The sequence below is a fragment of the Anolis sagrei genome, chromosome Y, assembly GCF_037176765.1.
Source record: "Anolis sagrei isolate rAnoSag1 chromosome Y, rAnoSag1.mat, whole genome shotgun sequence".
Classification (NCBI taxonomy): domain Eukaryota; kingdom Metazoa; phylum Chordata; class Lepidosauria; order Squamata; family Dactyloidae; genus Anolis; species Anolis sagrei.
In genome coordinates, this window is record NC_090035.1 from 83,163,942 (window position 1) to 83,182,827 (window position 18,886).

General features: G+C 45.6%; 1 protein-coding gene across 1 annotated transcript; it reads left to right on the forward strand.

Annotated features, from left to right (window-relative positions):
* Nucleotides 1-1,186: 1,186 nt before the first annotated feature.
* LOC132765031 (zinc finger and BTB domain-containing protein 26-like) lies at nucleotides 1,187-7,543 on the forward strand. The gene is made up of 2 exons (XM_067462116.1): nucleotides 1,187-1,404; nucleotides 3,513-7,543. The coding sequence occupies exon 2, from the start codon at nucleotides 3,520-3,522 to the stop codon at nucleotides 4,903-4,905; it is 1,386 nt and encodes a 461-aa protein (XP_067318217.1). The 5' UTR covers nucleotides 1,187-1,404; nucleotides 3,513-3,519; the 3' UTR covers nucleotides 4,906-7,543.
* Nucleotides 7,544-18,886: the final 11,343 nt, after the last annotated feature.

An 18,886-nucleotide genomic window follows, 5' to 3' on the forward strand; every position in this document is an offset into this window, starting at 1 on the left:
TTATTATTATTATTATTATTATTATGGACTCTCACTTGCTTCTATAATAATAATAATAATAATAATAATAATAATAATAATAATAGAAAACAAAATCCAACCCCTCCTGGCAGATGGACATCTAGCCCCTGCTTAAATAATAATAATAATAGTAGTAGTAGTAGTAGTAATAGAATCCTAGAAAACACAATCCAACCCCTCCTGGCAGGTGGCCATCCAGCCCCTGCATAATTAATAATAATAATAGAATACCAGAAAACAATCCAACCTCTCCATCCCCTGCATAAATAATAATTAATAATAATTAATAATAATAATAGAATTCTAGAAAACACAATCCAACCCCTCCTGGCAGATGGCTATCCAGCCCCTCCTTAATTAATTAATGAATAATAATAATAATAGAATCCTAAAAAACACAATCCAACCTCTCTTGGCAGATGGCTATCCAGCCCCTGCTTAATTAATAATAATAATAATAATTAATTAATTAATAATAATAACAATAATAGAATACCAGAAAACAATCCAACCTCTCCTGGCAGATGGCCATCCAGCCCCTGCTTAACTAATAATGAACAATAATAATAGAATCCTAGAAATATACATTATTATTATTATTATTATTATTATTATTATTATAGAATCCTAGAAATCACAATGCAACCCCTCCTGGCAGATGGCCATCCAGCCCCTGCTAAATATTATTATTATTATTATTATTATTATTATTATTATCATTATTATGATAGAATCCTAGAAAACACAATGCAACCCCTCCTGGCAGATGTTCATCCAGCCCCTGCTTAACTAATAATGAACAATAATAGTAAAATCCTAGAAATATACAATTTTAATTTTTAAAATCTATAAAATACTTTTATAGCAATGCCTATAATAGTAATTATTATTATTATAAGAGTGCAGATTGTTTTAAAAGTGTGATAGGGATGTGCATGGGAGAGTCACTTTCAGAGGGGACTCCATGGACTAATATGTCATAAATAATAAGAAAGAAAGAAAGAAAGAAACTAATAAATAAATGTGGCGCTGGCCCTTTAAGAAACAACACTGGATTCCAGGCGGACCTTTTCGGGACTACTTTCCATGCGCGGAGGGAGACAGTGATGATGACGTCACGATAACCATAGAATCATCCATTCACTCGGCGGAGGGATCGCTATCTTTGCCCCAAAAAAGAAGTTCCGGTCCCTCAGAGAGGTGGATTCCAAGATGGCGGCGCCGGTTTCGAGGAGGCCGAAGAGACCGTAACGGAGTCTGACGTGAAGCCGTCGCCTCACGGTCTCTTTCCCGACTGGACCGGACCGGGAGACCCTCAGGACCCGGTTCTCCTTCCATTGAGCCGTTTACGAACCGCCGATCCTGCGCAAATTACGTCCCGAGGTGAGGAAGAAAAGAAAGGCGGCAACTTACGCGGGTTGCGTAAAGGCGCTTCGTGAATGGCGCAACTGCGTAGGCTACGTCGCCTCCAGAGGTCGCTGTTGAGCGCTTCCCTACGCTCACTGGCGGGCCGTAAATGGCGTAAACAGGAACTGACTAGGCAGGGCGGGAAGCGGGAGGTGGCTGCGCTAATGGCGCAACTGGCGTTCGGGAATAGTAGTAAAGGAGGCACGTGGGTGGGAAAGTCCGTACGCTGTTTCTCGGTGGGATGCCTTCATTGTCTGGTTGGCAAACGGCGTAAAGCACGCATTTGGCGTAAAGGCCTCCTAAACATTCACAATTCAGGAATGAAGAGTTTTTGTTATCTTTCTGACCCTCCAAATTCAAGAAAATGACTTTTATTTGCTTTAAAAAGTGCATAGAAATCCCTATATAATAATAATAATATAATAATATAGTATAATTATAATATATTTATATAATTTTATATAATTATAATATAATATATAATAAGAAATCACTTTATTTTTATTATTATTTATAATATATACATCATTTAGTATTATTGTTATTCATTTATTTGCTTTAATAAGTGTATAGAAATCCCTTTGTTATAATTATAATATATAATAAGAATAAACAAATAAAATACCTTTATTATAATTATAATATAATTTATATAATTATATATAATTATAATATAATATATAATAAGAAATCACTTTATTATTATTATTTATAATATATACATCATTAGTATTATTTAGTTATTGTTATTTATTTATTTGCTTTAATAAGTGCATAGAAATCCCTTTATTATAATTATAATATAATTTATATAATTATATATAATTATATATAATTATAATATAAAATAAGAAATCCCTTTTTATTATAATCATAATAAAATAATAGGAATCCCTTTATTATAATTAAAATATAATTTATATAATTTTATATAATTATAATATATAATAAGAAATCACTTTATTATAATTATAATTATAATAAATTATTATTATAATATATACATCATTTAGTATTATTGTTATTGTTATTCATTTATTTGCTTTAATAAGTGCATAGAAATCCCTTTATTATAATTATAATATAATTTATATAATTATATATATATAATTATAATATAAAATAAGAAATCCCTTTTTATTATAATAATAATAATAAAATAATAGAAATCCCTTTATTATAATTATAATATAATTTATATAATTTTATATAATTATAATATAATATATAATAAGAAATCACTTTATAATAATAATAATAATAATTATTATTATTATTATATATACATCATTTAGTATTATTGTTATTCATATATTTGCTTTAATAAGTGCACAGAAATCCCTTTATTATAATGTAATATAATTTGTATAATTTTATATAATTATAATATAAAATATAAGAAATAACTTTATAATTATTATTATTATTATAATAAAGGGATTTCTATGCACTTATCAAAGGAAATAAATGAATAACAATAATACTAAATGTTGTATATATAATAATAATCTTTCTGACCCTCCAAATTCAAGAAAATGACTTTTATTTGCTTCAATAAGTGCATAGAAATCCCTTTATTAAAATTATAATATAATTTATATAATTTTATATAATTATAATACAATATATAATAAGAAATCACTTTATTATTATAATAATAATTATTATATATACATCTTTTAGAATTATTGTTATTGTTATTCATTTATTTGCTTTAATAAGTGCATAGAAATACGTCCATTGATTTTTGAGTTATGTTAATCCCACAAACGAACATTACATTTTTATTTATATAGATGGTCACTCCCTGGCCTGATAGGTGTCTTGTGTCCAAATTCGGTGTCAATTCGGCCATTGATTTTTGAGTTATGTTAATTCCACAAATGATCATTACATTTTTATTTATATAGATGGTCACTCGTTGGCCTGATAGGTGTCTTGTGTCCAGATTTGATGTCAATTTGTCCACTGATTTTTGAGTTATGTTAATCCCACAAACGAACATTACATTTTTATTTATATAAAAATGTAATTATTTATTTATATATACATCTCAACCTCTCCTTCTCTTTCCTGCCTTGCAGATCCAAGATGGCCCCTGCTTGCGAAGAGAGGCTCCTCTTCCGCTTCCCTGGCTATGGCGAGGGTGTCCTGCGGCGCATGGACCGTCTCCGGGAGCAGCGCCGCTTCTGCGACGTGACGGTGCGCCTGGGCGGCCTCCGTGTCCCCGGCCACCGGGTGGTCTTTGCCGCCGGCTCGCCTTTCCTGCGGGAGCGCTTCCTGCTGAGCGAGTCCCCGGAGGTGCGCCTCTCGCTGGCGCAGGGGGCCGAAGTGGGGCGCCGGCTGCTGCTGTGCTGCTACACGGGGCGCCTGGAGGTGCCGCTGGCCGAGTTGGGCTCCTACCTGTCGGCCGCCTCCGCCCTGCAGATGGGTCATGTGGCCGAGCGCTGCGCACAGGCTCTTTCCCGGTATTTGGCCCCCAAAGCGGGCCCCTTGCTCTGCGGAGAGGAAGAGGACAGCGAGGAGGAGGAGGAGGAGGAGGAAGTGGCCGAGTCCTCCACGGCTCCAACCCCATCGTCCCCGGCCCTCTCGCTCTCCGTGGAGAACGCGCAAGGATGCTATGAGAATGCAAGGCTTCCTGTACTGAACTGTTGGCCACATTGGCACAAGCAGGAGAGCATGGAAGAGGAGGAGGAGGAAGAGGAGGAGGCTTCTTCGCCTTCCGAAGGGGAATACTCCAATTCTCAATGCTTCAAGGTCGAGTCGTTGCCGTCCCCTTCGCTCTCCTATCTCGACTCCGCGGTGGAGATTACCCGCAGCTATTTGCAAGGTTGCTACGAGAGTAAAAGCAGCAGCAAAGAGTTGAACTCTTTGCCGCATCGGGGAAATGGAAGCAACGAGGAAGAGTGGCATTTTTCACCCTTGAAAGAGGATTACCAAGGAGAAGGGGCAGAGTGGGGTGCATTTACCCAACGTGGTGATACAACCAGCCCCAAAAGGCTCCCTCCGCCTCACCCGTTGAACTATCCTTTGCACCGGCATGGCGGAGGGAGCTGGAAGAGTCCGGCTCACGGTCCGAAGGGCCCCTTCCGCTGTCCGCGCTGCGGCCGGCCCTTCCATCAGCTGGGCCCACTGGCCATCCACGTGCGGGAGCACAAGCTCTGCCTCTGCCTCCGCTGCGGCAAAGCCTTCTCGCAGAAGAGCAACCTGACGCGGCACAGCCGTGTGCACACGGGCGTCAAGCCCTTCCAGTGCCCGGTCTGCCGCAAGCGCTTCACGCAGAAGGCTACGCTGCAGGACCACCTCAACCTCCACCGCGGGCTCAAGCCCCACCGCTGCAACTACTGCGCAGTGCGCTTCGCACACAAGCCGGGACTCCGCAGGCACCTCAAGGAGATGCACGGCAAGAGCACCGCCCAGAACAGCCGCCGGGAAGCCAAGCAGGAGCAGGAGGAGGTCCCCATCAGCTTCCATTGATGGACGGCTGCGGACAATATATATATATTCCCAACATGGTCAACTGTGAATCGCACATAGAATTTCTCAACGGCGTCCTCAGGAAGACATCTGTAGCCAAGTTCTCCTTCCAGTTGTGAAGGAAGGGCCGCCAGGAAGCCAAGCAAGAGCACCAGGAGGTCCCCATCGGCTTCCATTGATGGACGGCTGCGGACTCTATATATATTCCCAACGTGGTCAACTGTGAATCGCACATATAATTTCTCAACGGCGTCCTCAGGAAGACATCTGTAGCCAAGTTCTTCTTCCAGTTGTGAAGGAAGGGCCGCCAGGAAGCCAAGCAAGAGCACCAGGAGGTCCCCATTGGCTTCGATTGATGGACAGCTGTGGACAATATATATATATTCCCAACATGGTCAACTGTGAATCGCACATACAATTTCTCAATGGCATCCTTAGGAAGACATCTTATTAGGGCCACCTGTAGCCAAGTTCTCCTTCCAATTGTGAAGGAAGGGCTGCCGGGAAGCCAAGCAGGAGCACCAGGAGGTCCCCGTCGGCTTCCATTGATGGACCACTGCGGACAATATATATATATATATATTCCCAACATGGTCAACTGTGAATCGCACATAGAATTTCTCAACGGCGTCCTCAGGAAGACGTGTTATGAGGGCCACCTGTAGCCAAGTTCTCCTTCCAGTTGTGAAGGAAGGGCTGCCGGGAAGCCAAGCAGGAGCACCAGGAGGTCCCCGTCGGCTTCCATTGATGGACGGCTGCAGACAATATATATATATATTGACAACGTGGTCAGCTGTGAATCGCACATACAGTTTCTCAACGGCGTCCTCAGGAAGACATCTTATTAGGGCCACCTGTAGCCAAGTTCTCCTTCTACTTCTGAAGGAAGTGCTGCATATCTCTGAGGGATCCTAGAGTTCGAAGGGGCCCCCAAGGGCCATCTAGTCCAACCCCCTTCTGCCAGGTCGGAAGACACAGTCGCATCCATCCCTATGAATGGTAGATGTAGATAGATTGCCATAGATAGATAGATAGATAGATAGATAGATAGATAGATAGATAGATAGATAGAAGAATGGATGGGTGGATGGATGGATGGATAGAGAGAAAGATGTTTGGTACATCATAGAAATCCTAGAGTTACCAGAGTCCCCAAAGGCCATCTAGTCTGACCCCCCTGTCTGCCAGTCAAGAGGACACCATTCAAGCCCTCCTGACAAATGGTCATCCTTACCAGAGTCCCCAAAGGCCATCTAGTCTGACCCCCCTGTCTGCCAGGCAAGAGGACACCATTCAAGCCCCCCTGGCAGATGGTCATTCAGCCTCTGTTTACAAACCTTCATAGAATCCTAGAGTTGGGAGAGACCTCCAAAGGCCATCCAGTCTGAACCCGTATCTGCCAGGCAGGAAGGCACCATTCAAGCCCTCTTAAGAGATGGCCATCAGTGCTAGTCAAGCTGGCTCATTGCAACATTCACACTTGCTTTACACAAGTGTATATATACCTTATTCCACTGGTATATATACACTCCGCTTGCTTCATTGCCTCTATGCTGATACCCTCCCTGATTGACTTGGCAGACTTCATAGCTACACAATGCTAGTCAAGCTTGCTCATTGCAACATTCACACTTGCTTCAAACAGACTTTGTAAGGATGCCATTAGCCACAGATGTAGGTGAAACATCAGGAGAGAATGCTGCTGGAACATGGACATACAGCCTGGAAAGCTCACAGCAGCCCAGTGATTCTGGCCGTGAAAGCCTCCGAGAAGACATCAAATATATCCAAGTTTATCAATCCTGCAAAGCAGAACCCAACTGGTCCTTCCTGGCTTTGTTTTGGTGTCCAGGGAGACTCTCGGACACATTTCGGGTCCCAAAAACGACTCTCGGAATACGAGAAGGACTTCCCCAAAGGTCTCCGTTGCCTTCAAACCAGTCCTCCCAGCATAGGTCTTCCCGTACCAAAGCGGACGTGGCTGGTGCAGAAAGCAGCCTACTGTCCTGAGTCCGTGAAACGGGCTGGAAAGGGTGGTCCTTGCGTACGGAGCCCTTTTTGTTCGTGGATCCATAGGGTCCCCTTTATAGATTTCCTACCTCAGTGATTCCCAATCTCACCCTTCCAAGTGTTTTGGAGTTCAGCTCCCAGTATCCTTGACCGTGGGCCAAGAGTTTGGGGATCTCTGCACTGTTTTTGCATTTGCAAAACGGGACTCCAGGCTCAAGTCCAAAGAAATTCCTAATGCAGTGATTCCCAAACTTTATGGCAGGCGTGGGCAAGCTTGGGCCGTCCAGGTGTTTTGGACTCCAACTCCCACCATTCCTCACCACCTCAGGACCTTTCCTTTTCCCCAGCTGAGGGGGAAAAGGAACGGGCCTGAGGCGGTGAGGAATGGTGGGAGTTGAAGTCCAAAACACCTGGACGGCCCAGGTTTGTCCACACCTGCTCTATAGCCTTCCAGGTGTTTAGAACTCCAACTCCCAGAAGCCTTTGTCTCTGGGGCCCTGGGAGGTTGAGCCTTAAAGATACGGATGACTAGAGTTTTGGGAGATATTGTCCTAACAGAAACCTTGGAACTCTCCAAATGTGAATGTGCTGAATTCCCAATTAAAGAAAGAATATGCAAATATGGAAATTGGACTCCTTTTGAAGAAGGTTCGAAAGTCTCTGGCATCCAGCCGAATTTCTCTAGTTCCTTTCGGGTTTTTTGATTTGGGTTTGGGTTTGTTTTGTTTGTTTTTGGGGTTGTATTGTTTTGTTTTGTTTATAAAGGACCCAAAAGATCAGGATGGTTGCCATAGGATGTGTCCCAGGTAAATTTAGAGTAAATAAGATAAAAGATAAGTATGGTCGAAGGGTTTCATGGCTGGAATCACTAGGTTCTTGTAGGTTTTTTCGGGCTGTATGGCCATGTTGTAGAGGCATTCTCTCCTGATGTTTCGCCTGCATCTGTGGCAAGCATCCTCAGAGGTCTGTTGGAACTAGGAAAAGGGGTTTATATATCTGTGGAATGACCAGGGTGGGACAATGGACTCTTCTCTGCTGGAGCTAGGTGGGAATGTTTCAGCTGACCACCTTCATTAGCATTTGAAGGCCTGGCTGAGCCTGGAGGAATCTTTTGTTGAGAGGTTTTAAGATGTGCCTGGTTGGGTTGTTGTAGGTTTTTCCGGGCTATATGGCCATGTTCTGGAGGCAATTTTTCTCCTGACGTTTCGCCTGCATCTATGGCAAGCATCCTCAGAGGTAGTGAGGTCTGTTGGAATTAGGACAATGGGTTTATATATCTGTGGAATGGCTGGGGTGGGGCAAGGAGCTCTTCTCTGCTGGAGCTAGTTGTGAATGTTTCAACTGACCACCTTCATTAGCATTTGAAGGCCTGGCTGAGCCTGGGGGAATCTTTTGTTGAGAGGTGTTAAGATGTGCCTGGTTGTTTCCTCTCTGCTGTTTTGCTGTTGTAATTTTAGAGTTTTTTAATACTGGTAGCCAGATTTTGTTCATTTTCATGGTTTCCTCCTTTCTGTTGGAATTGTCCACATGCTCCTTGTGTATTTCAATGGCTACTCTGTGTAGTCTGACATGGTGGTTGTTGGAGTGATCCAGCGTTTCTGTGTTCTCAAATGATATGCTGTGTCCAGGCTGGTTCATCAGGTGCTCTGCTATGGCTGACTTCTCTGGTTGAAGGAGTCTGCAGTGCCTTTCATGTTCCGTGATTCGTGTTTGGGAGATGCTGCTGCGTTTGGTGGTCCCTATGTAGACTTGTCCACAGCTGCATGGTATACAGTAGACTAATGAAGGTGGTCAGTTGAAACATTCACACCTAGCTCCAGCAGACAAGAGTCCTTTGCCCCACCCTGGTCATTCCACAGATATATAAACCTATTTTCCTACTTCCAACAGACCTCACTACCTCTGAGGATGCTTGCCATAGATGTAGGCGAAACGTCAGGAGAAAATGCCTCTAGAACATGGCCATATAGCCTGAAAAAAATCACAAGAACCTAAAAGATAAGTGTCGATAAGTCTATGAAGGAACAAGAAATCCTATAAATTCTAGAGAAACCAGTGGAGCAGGAAAAAGGCATCCTTATGGATGGAAAATTACTATTCTTGGGTTATGCATTCTGGAACATGGCCATACAGCCCAAAAAACTCACAACAGCCCAGCGATTCTGGCCATGAAAGCCTTCGACAATTACCATTATAATATTTATGTATATCCCGCTTTATCTCTCCCAAAGGAGACCCAAAGCAGTTAGCGTACCATCTCTATAAATAATAATGTAATGTTCATTTGTGGGATTAACAGAACTCAAAAACCACTGGACAAATTGACACCAAATTGGAACACAAGACACCTAACAACCCAATGTATGTCCTTCTGTGCTGTCGCACACTGGGCCTGTGCATAAGACTGTAGACAGGACCAGGGGCGGCTCGTCCATTACGCGAAGTAAGCGGTCGCAGAACACTTTTGTTTTGCCAGGGGCGCAGAGGCGCCTCTGTAAATGCCCCTCGACCCCCACTTGAGGAGCGAGCGCCCCCTCCGCTCACAACAGCCCTAGCAGTCCAGCGGGAGCCTCGGCTTTCTTGCCTCGCTGCCGGGCGATCCTCTTCCCAAAGGGGCCGGGCCCTTGAGCCTCGCCTAGCCCCTCTCGTTCCTGCTCCACCCGGCCATCGGGTGTGCGAGCAGAGCCGGTGCTCAATCGTTCTCCACGTTCGATCCCTTCCCCATGACCGGCTCCCTTTCCCGATCCCCTGGCGCTCCACTTGCCTCCTCTCCTCTCCACAATCCACGGGTGGGCCAAGGGGCGGAGCCGCCGTGTCTGGCCCATTTCGGGTCCAGAGGCGTGTCTGAAGACCCCAGCATGCGCACCAAAAGTCGCCTCTTCTCCTGACTTTCTCTTCAGCCATTGGGACCAAGAGAGAGAGAGAGAGAGAGGGAGCCCCTCCGGCTGGAGGTATCTCCCACCTCCGCTCCCTCCTTTGTTTTTGCACCTACCTTCAGGAAAGGTGGGCATCTCCACCTACCAAAAAGTCGCCTCTTCTCCTGACTTTCTCTTCAGCCATTGGGACCAAGAGAGAGAGAGAGAGAGAGAGGGAGCCCCTCCGGCTGGAGGTATCTCCCACCTCCGCTCCCTCCTTTGTTTTTGCACCTACCTTCAGGAAAGGTGGGCATCTCCACCTACCAAAAAGTCGCCTCTTCTCCTGACTTTCTCTTCAGCCATTGGGACCAAGAGAGAGAGAGAGAGAGAGAGAGAGCCCCTCCGGCTGGAGGTATCTCCCACCTCCGCTCCCTCCTTTGTTTTTGCACCTACCTTCAGGAAAGGTGGGCATCTCCACCTACCAAAAAGTCGCCTCTTCTCCTGACTTTCTCTTCAGCCATTGGGACCAAGAGAGAGAGAGAGAGAGAGAGAGAGCCCCTCCGGCTGGAGGTATCTCCCACCTCCGCTCCCTCCTTTGTTTTTGCACCTACCTTCAGGAAAGGTGGGCATCTCCACCTACCAAAAAGTCGCCTCTTCTCCTGACTTTCTCTTCAGCCATTGGGACCAAGAGAGAGAGAGAGAGAGAGAGAGAGAGCCCCTCCGGCTGGAGGTATCTCCCACCTCCGCTCCCTCCTTTGTTTTTGCACCTACCTTCAGGAAAGGTGGGCATCTCCGCCTCTCTCTCTCTCTCTCTCTCTCTCTCTCTCTCTCTCTCTCTCTCTTGGTCCCAATGGCTGAGGAGAAAGTCAGGAGAAGAGTTGAATTTTGGTGCACACACCGGGGTCTTCAGGCACGCCTCCGGACCCAAAGCGGGCCAGGCAAGGGAGCAAGTGCGGCAAGTGTAGTTACTGGGATGTATAGTTCACCTACAATCAAAGAGCATTCTGAACTCCACCAAGGATGGAATTGAACCAAATATGGCACACAGAACTCCCACGACAAACAGAAAATATATATCAAAGATTGGTTGGGAGGGAGGGGGTGCCAAAATACTGTTTGCTTACCGTTGAAAATTACCTTGGGCCGCCTCTGGACAGGACATAAATTCCGTGTGCCCAACGGGATGCCAGGGCTGCCTCAGATTAAAGGCCTTTGGATTTCCTTAAAACAGAGTCTTTAGATTGCTTAAAGGTTCAACAAAGTTCTTTATTAATGAAGACAAACGGGTACTTCAAGGCTTTCTTAACAGTCTATTGGCTCTCTCTCTCAATCTTGTCCAGAGGGAACAGGCACTATCTTCATAACTGCAACTAATGGGGAAATCCTTAACTTCTAATCTGGGCAGTCTGTCTTTGCCTTTGATGGTGTGGAGCCCCTGCACCCGGTGCCAACTGCTTCTGGCTTCCGCGAGTGACCCTTACCAAGCAGAGCTTTGTAGACTTCCAGGGGAAAAGAATTCAGGTTTCCGTAATGGCTGACTGAAGTCCTTCAGCAAAGGAACTGTAGGGCTGTATAACCCCGACCAAGCTGTGGGCTGTATATCTCCCTGGCCAAGCCGTAGAAGACGAAGCTTTCTACAGGAGCTCTTGGTATTATGTCCTGCATGAAAGGCTTCTCTGTGGACTGAACCCAAAATGGCTCCTATTCCCTCCAAAACCCAAAAAAGGGGCAGGACCAGGGAACCTAACTATAATTAGGTTCTTGTGGGTCTTTTCGGGCTATAGAGCCATGTTCTAGAGGCATTTCTCCTGACGTTTCGCCTGCATCTATGGCAAGCATCCTCAGAGGTAGGATGCTTGCCATAGATGCAGGTACCTCTGAGGATGCTTGCCATAGATGCAGGCGAAACGTCAGGAGAAATGCCTCTAGAACATGGCTCTATAGCCCGAAAAGACCCACAAGAACCTAGTGATTCCAGCCATGAAAGCCTTCGACTAACTATAATTGACAAGTGGCTTGCCCTATGATTGCAGCCAAAAGAAGCCACCTATCTGCCGACTCCCTGAAACTTAGGACTACAAACAAACATTCAGTGCAAAGCAAACAAAATTGGAGCTCCTGGTACATCTGTACCTGCACATCTTCACTCCAAAAAAAATTGATTTTGTCATTTGGGATTTGTAGTTGCTGGGATTTATAGTTCACCTACAATCAGAGAGTGTTCCGAACTCCACCAATGATGGAATTGAACCAAACGTGGCAGACAGGACTCCCATGACCAACAGAAAACACTATACGGGTTTGGGGGGCATGGACCTTGGGTTTTGGAGTTGTAGTTCACCTACATCCAGAGACTACCATGGAGTCAAACAATGATGGATCTGGACCAAACTTGGCACAAATATTCCATATGCCCAAATATGAACACAGATGAAGTTTGGGGGAAATAGACCTTGACATTTGGGATTTGTAGTTACTGGGATTTATAGTTCACTTACAATCAAAGAGCATTCTGAGCCCCACTAACGACAGAATTTATTATTATTATATTTATTTATACTTTGCTTTTATCTCTTCCAAAGAGGAATCAAAGCAGCTTAACATAAAAAGCATTAATGTGCAATCCAAAATATACAGATATGCAAACATTCGAACAGGAAATGTTTCCTTATCAATGGAAAACGCATCCTCTTCTTGCTAGGTGTGAATGTAAATCTTGGAAGTGTTCTGGATCCAGTTTGGAAACACACACAAAAACCCAGGAGTTGGAGAGGTTCTGTTTCAGGGATTGCGTGTCAACGCCAACTGATTTCATTCTCCTCCCCAAAATGGAACTTCTCCAAGCTGCTTCTCTCTTCTGCTGCCACTTAAGATAAGATGCCCACTAACTGATCATGGATTCGTACCTTGCTCGGCGAGCTTCTCTCTCTGGGCGGATCTCTGCGCTTTGCGTTTCACGTTTCAATATAATGCCAAGCCACCGTTGGTAAATTCATGCCAGGGCTGTAAAAAGGGTGGCACCGCCGCGTTGGGATGATGCATGGAAAATACTGGTCTTGAATCAAGATAAGAGCATCATGTCACACTGCTTGGGAGTTCTGTACTCATTGTGCAATGCCGTCCCGTTCATGAATTTTGCAGCCATGTGCAATGCACATATTTGCAGCCAAGTGCTGTGTTGTCATGCCACACTCATTGGAGTTCTGTAGCAGTTGTGCAATGCCACCCAGTTCATGAATTGCAGCCATGTGCAGTGCACATATTTGCAGCCAAGTGCTGTGTTGTCATGCCACACTCATTGGAGTTCTGTAGCAGTTGTGCAATGCCACCCAGTTCATGAATTGCAGCCATGTGCAGTGCACATATTTGCAGCCAAGTGCTGTGTTGTCATGCCACACTCATTGGAGTTCTGTAGCAGTTGTGCAATGCCACCCAGTTCATGAATTGCAGCCATGTGCAGTGCACATATTTGCAGCCAAGTGCTGTGTTGTCATGCCACACTCATTGGAGTTCTGTAGCAGTTGTGCAATGCCACCCAGTTCATGAATTGCAGCCATGTGCAGTGCACATATTTGCAGCCAAGTGCTGTGTTGTCATGCCACACTCATTGGAGTTCTGTAGCAGTTGTGCAATGCCACCCAGTTCATGAATTGCAGCCATGTGCAGTGCACATATTTGCAGCCAAGTGCTGTGTTGTCATGCCACACTCATTGGAGTTCTGTAGCAGTTGTGCAATGCCACCCAGTTCATGAATTGCAGCCATGTGCAGTGCACATATTTGCAGCATGTGCTGTGGTGTCATGTCATACTGGAGTTCTGTACCAGTTGTGCAATGCCACCCTGTTTGTGAATTGCAGCCATGTGCAGTGCACATATTTGCAGCCAAGTGCAGTGTCATCGTGCCATTCACAAGTGAAGAGAGAGATCCAATTCTAGAGTTGTACGGGGTGTTTAAAGGCCATCCAGTCCAACCCCCTTCTTCCCGCCAGGCAGGAAGGCATCATCCAAGCCCTCCAAACAGATGGTCATCCAGCCATAGATACGATTGAGGGATAGAGTCAATTCTAGAGTTGGATCTCTAAAGGCCATCCAGTCCAGCCCCCTTCTTTCTGCCTGGAAGGAAGACCCCATCCAAGTCTTCCAAACAGGTGGTCATCCAGTCATAGATATGATTGAGAGATAGATGGACAGACGGATTCAATCCTAGACTTGGAAGGGATCTCTAAAGGTCATCCAGTCCAACCCCCTTCTTCCCGCAAGGCAAGAAGGCATCATCCAAGCCCTCCAAACAGATGGTCATCCTGTCATAGATACATTTGAGGGATAGATAGAGTCAATTCTAGAGTTAGAAGGGATTGCTAAAGGTCATCCAATCCAACCTCCTTCTTCCACCAGGCAGGAAGGCACCATCCAAGCCTTCCAAACAGATGGTCATCCAGTCATAGATACGATTGAGGGATAGATAGAATCAATTTTAGAGTTGGGTCTCCAAAGGACATCCAGTACAACCCCTTTCTTTCCACCAGGCAGGAAGGCACCATGCAAACGCTCCAAACAGATGGTCATCCAGCCATAGATACAATTGAGGAATAGATAGATAGATAGATAGATAGATAGATAGATAGATAGATTCAATCCTAGACTTGGAAGGGATTGCTGAAGGCCATCCAGTCCAACCCCTTTCTTTCCACCAGGCAGGAAGACACCATCCAGATGGTCATCCAGCCATAGATATGATTTAGAGATAGATAGATCAATAATAATTTAAAAAACTTTATATCCTGTCCCATCTCCCAATACCAGACTTGGAGTGGCTAACAATAGGTAAGATAGACATAACCAATTAAAGGGTAGACACCATCATCAAAGCTCTATTTATGAATCTCTGAAGGGATCCCAGAGGCCATCCAGTCCAGTCACCTGTCTGTCTGTCTGTCTGTCTGCCTGCCTCTCTCTATATATATATGTGTGTGTATATATGTATGTATGTATGTATGTATGTATGTATGTATGTATGTATATGTTCCCTAAGAAGGAGCCATAGCAGTAGAAAGATGTTTTGGAAATTGCAAACACCTGTGAATCAGGTCATTTGTTATTTCCAAATGTAAGATAGCAAAAGGGCTTTGAGGCTTGGTTTAGTTTGTTTACATTGAAAACAGGAGAAAGTTTTGGAAAGTGAGGCTGTTTCGCCTGCTGATTGTCTCCCACCTTCTCCCAGTGAGTGAACTGGGAGGAACTGGTGAAGCAGAATACTCAGTGTAGCCATGTAACCAATCCTGGAGTGTGCAGGTAAGCTCCATTGAACTCCATGGAGTAGGCGTGTTTAGGGACACTAATGATGATGATGATGATGATGGTGATGCTCCCACCCCGCTGTCCTTGGCCACTTTCCCAGACGCGATGCTGCTCAAAGAGCTTCCAGCTAAACAGAAAATGCAAGAGATAAAAAGGGTGTTTTGAACGAGTCTTCATTAAAGAGGGCTTTATTACTCAGGTGGCTTTTAATTCCCCTGCTTAATTAAGTCCTTGCGTCTAATGAGAGCCTTTTTTTATCGGCTTCTCTTTCATCTCTTGCCAAACGTAGAGGACGGAAGCAGATAAATGCAAACAGCAATCATTCCCAATCTTATGTTTCAGGGTGCATCGAGTCCAATGCTTTTGCCTCTCTCTCTTCAGATACTTCGGCGATCCCTCGTCGCTCGAGGATGATGGAACTCCAAGTGATGTGCCTTGGTGGTGGGTCGATAGGCGGCTGTGGAGTCCTATTCTTGATCCGCATGTTCTCCCACAGTGAGGACATTGGTGTCCAGGGTTGGCTTGATGCGCCTTTCTCTTGGCACGTTTCTCCCTTTTGCCCTCCATTCGTGCCTCTTTGAATTTCGCAGCACTGCTGGTCACAGCTGACCTCCAGCTGGAGCGCTCAAGGGCCAGGGCTTCCCAGTTCTCAGTATCTATGCCAGAGGTTTTAAGGCTGGCTTTCAGCCCATCTTTCACTCTCTTCTCCTGTCCACCAACATTCTGTTTTTCCATTCTTGAGTTCAATTTTTCCCAGGAAGTGTCCATGGAGAGAGATCCTTCTTTGGCCAGTTTTCTCTTCTGCTCTGGATTGTGTTTTTACGGCATTCCCTCTGTTCCAGCAGTCACCAGGCAATCCCTCTCCAATGCTATACAGCTTAATGGTATCACATTAACATTTCTGCTCCCTTGGCAGCTACCTCTCCACCAAAGTCAACATCAACACCAAAATACAACACCGCCTGAGCTCTGCGAGTGCAGCATTTTCCCGAATGAAGCAGAGAGTGTTTGAGGACAGGGACACCCGTAGGGACACCAAGGTGCTTGTTTAGAAAGCTATTGTCCTTCAAACCCTGCTATACACCTGCAAAACGTGGACTGTCTACAGACGTCAACATTGAGACTGAAATACAACACCGCCTGAGCTCTGCGAGTGCAGCATTTTCCCGAATGAAGCAGAGAGTGTTTGAGGACAGGGACACCCGTAGGGACACCAAGGTGCTTGTTTAGAAAGCTATTGTCCTTCAAACCCTGCTATACGCCTGCGAAACATGGACTGTCTACAGACGTCAACATTGAGACTGAAATACAACACCGCCTGAGCTCTGCGAGTGCAGCATTTTCCCGAATGAAGCAGAGAGTGTTTGAGGACAGGGACACCCGTAGGGACACCAAGGTGCTTGTTTAGAAAGCTATTGTCCTTCAAACCCTGCTATACGCCTGCGAAACATGGACTGTCTACAGACGTCAACATTGAGACTGAAATACAACACCGCCTGAGCTCTGCGAGTGCAGCATTTTCCCGAATGAAGCAGAGAGTGTTTGAGGACAGGGACACCCGTAGGGACACCAAGGTGCTTGTTTAGAAAGCTATTGTCCTTCAAACCCTGCTATACGCCTGCGAAACATGGACTGTCTACAGACGTCAACATTGAGACTGAAATACAACACCGCCTGAGCTCTGCGAGTGCAGCATTTTCCCGAATGAAGCAGAGAGTGTTTGAGGACAGGGACACCCGTAGGGACACCAAGGTGCTTGTTTAGAAAGCTATTGTCCTTCAAACCCTGCTATACGCCTGCGAAACATGGACTGTCTACAGACGTCAACATTGAGACTGAAATACAACACCGCCTGAGCTCTGCGAGTGCAGCATTTTCCCGAATGAAGCAGAGAGTGTTTGAGGACAGGGACACCCGTAGGGACACCAAGGTGCTTGTTTAGAAAGCTATTGTCCTTCAAACCCTGCTATACGCCTGCGAAACATGGACTGTCTACAGACGTCAACATTGAGACTGAAATACAACACCGCCTGAGCTCTGCGAGTGCAGCATTTTCCCGAATGAAGCAGAGAGTGTTTGAGGACAGGGACACCCGTAGGGACACCAAGGTGCTTGTTTAGAAAGCTATTGTCCTTCAAACCCTGCTATACGCCTGCGAAACATGGACTGTCTACAGACGTCAACATTGAGACTGAAATACAACACCGCCTGAGCTCTGCGAGTGCAGCATTTTCCCGAATGAAGCAGAGAGTGTTTGAGGACAGGGACACCCGTAGGGACACCAAGGTGCTTGTTTAGAAAGCTATTGTCCTTCAAACCCTGCTATACGCCTGCGAAACATGGACTGTCTACAGACGTCAACATTGAGACTGAAATACAACACCGCCTGAGCTCTGCGAGTGCAGCATTTTCCCGAATGAAGCAGAGGGTGTTTGAGGACCGGGACATGCTGTAGATGTAGTGTACCTGGATTTCAGGAAGACCTTCTTCGACAAGGTCCCCCATGACCTTCTGGCAAGGAAACTAGTCCAATGTGGGCGAGGCAAAACTACGGTGAGGTGGATCTGGAATTGGTTAAGTGGACGAACACAGAGGGTGATTCTCCCCAAGGCTTCCTTCTCTTCATCCTGGAAAGAAGTGACAAGTGGAGTGCCCAAAGCAGGGTTCCATCCTGGGCCCGGTCCTGATCAGGATCTTGATTAATGACTTCTTAGATGAAGGGTTAGAAGGCAGGATCATCACGTTTGCAGACGGGAACAAATTGGGAGGGAGAGCCAATACTCCAGAGGACAGGAGCAGGATTCAAAGGGATCTTGACAGATTAGAGAGATGAAGGGCCAAACTAACAAAATGAAGTTCAAGAGGGACAAATGCAAGATACTCCACTTTGGCAGGAAAAACGAAATGCAAAGAGACAGAATGGGGGACGATGGGGCCTGGCTCGAGAGCAGTACGTGTGAAAAAGGTCTGGGAGTCCTCGTGGACAGGAAGTTGAACATTAGCCAGGAATGTGATGTGGCAGCAAAAAAAGCCAATGGGATTTTGGCCTGCAACCATAGGAGCATAGTGTCTAGATCTAGGGAAGTCCTGCTCCCCATGCTCTATTCCGCTTTGGTTAGACCACTTTACCTGGAATATTGTGTCCAATTCTGGGCACCACAATTCAAGAGAGATATTGACAAGCTGGAATGTGTCCAGAGGAGAGCGACTAAAATGATAAAAGGTCTGGAGAACAAGCCCTATGAGGAGCTGCTTAAGGAGCTGGGCATGTTTAGCCTGAAGAAGAGAAGGCTGAGAGGAGACATGATGAGGGCCATGTATAAATATCTGAGAGGAAGCCACAGGGAGGAGGAGGGAGCAAGCTTGTTTTCTGCTTCCCTGGAGACTAGGACGCAATGGAACAATGGCTTCAAACTACAAGATAGGAGATTCCACCTGAACACGAGGAAGAACTTCCTGACTGTGAGAGCCGTTCAGCAGTGGAACTCTCTGCCCCGGAGTGTGGTGGAGGCTCCTTCTTTGGAAGCTTTGAATCAGAGGCTGGATGGCCATCTGTCGGGGGTGATTTGAATGCAATATTCCTGCTTCTTGGCAGAATGGGGTTGGACTGGATGGCCCAGGAGGTCTCTTCCAACTCTTTGATTCTATGATTCTATGATTGTTTCCAATTCTGGGCACCACAATTCAAGAGAGATATTGACAAGCTGGAATGTGTCCAGAGGAGGGCAACTGAAATGATCAAGGCTCTGGAGAACAAGCCCTATGAGGAGCGGCTTAAGGAACTGGGCATGTTTAGCCTGAAGAAGAGAAGGATGAGA

What these genes read in the sequence shown, in the direction of transcription:
- LOC132765031 (XM_067462116.1), top strand. Translation starts at nt 3,520, where the DNA reads ATGGCCCCTGCTTGCGAAGAGAGGCTCCTCTTCCGCTTCCCTGGCTAT.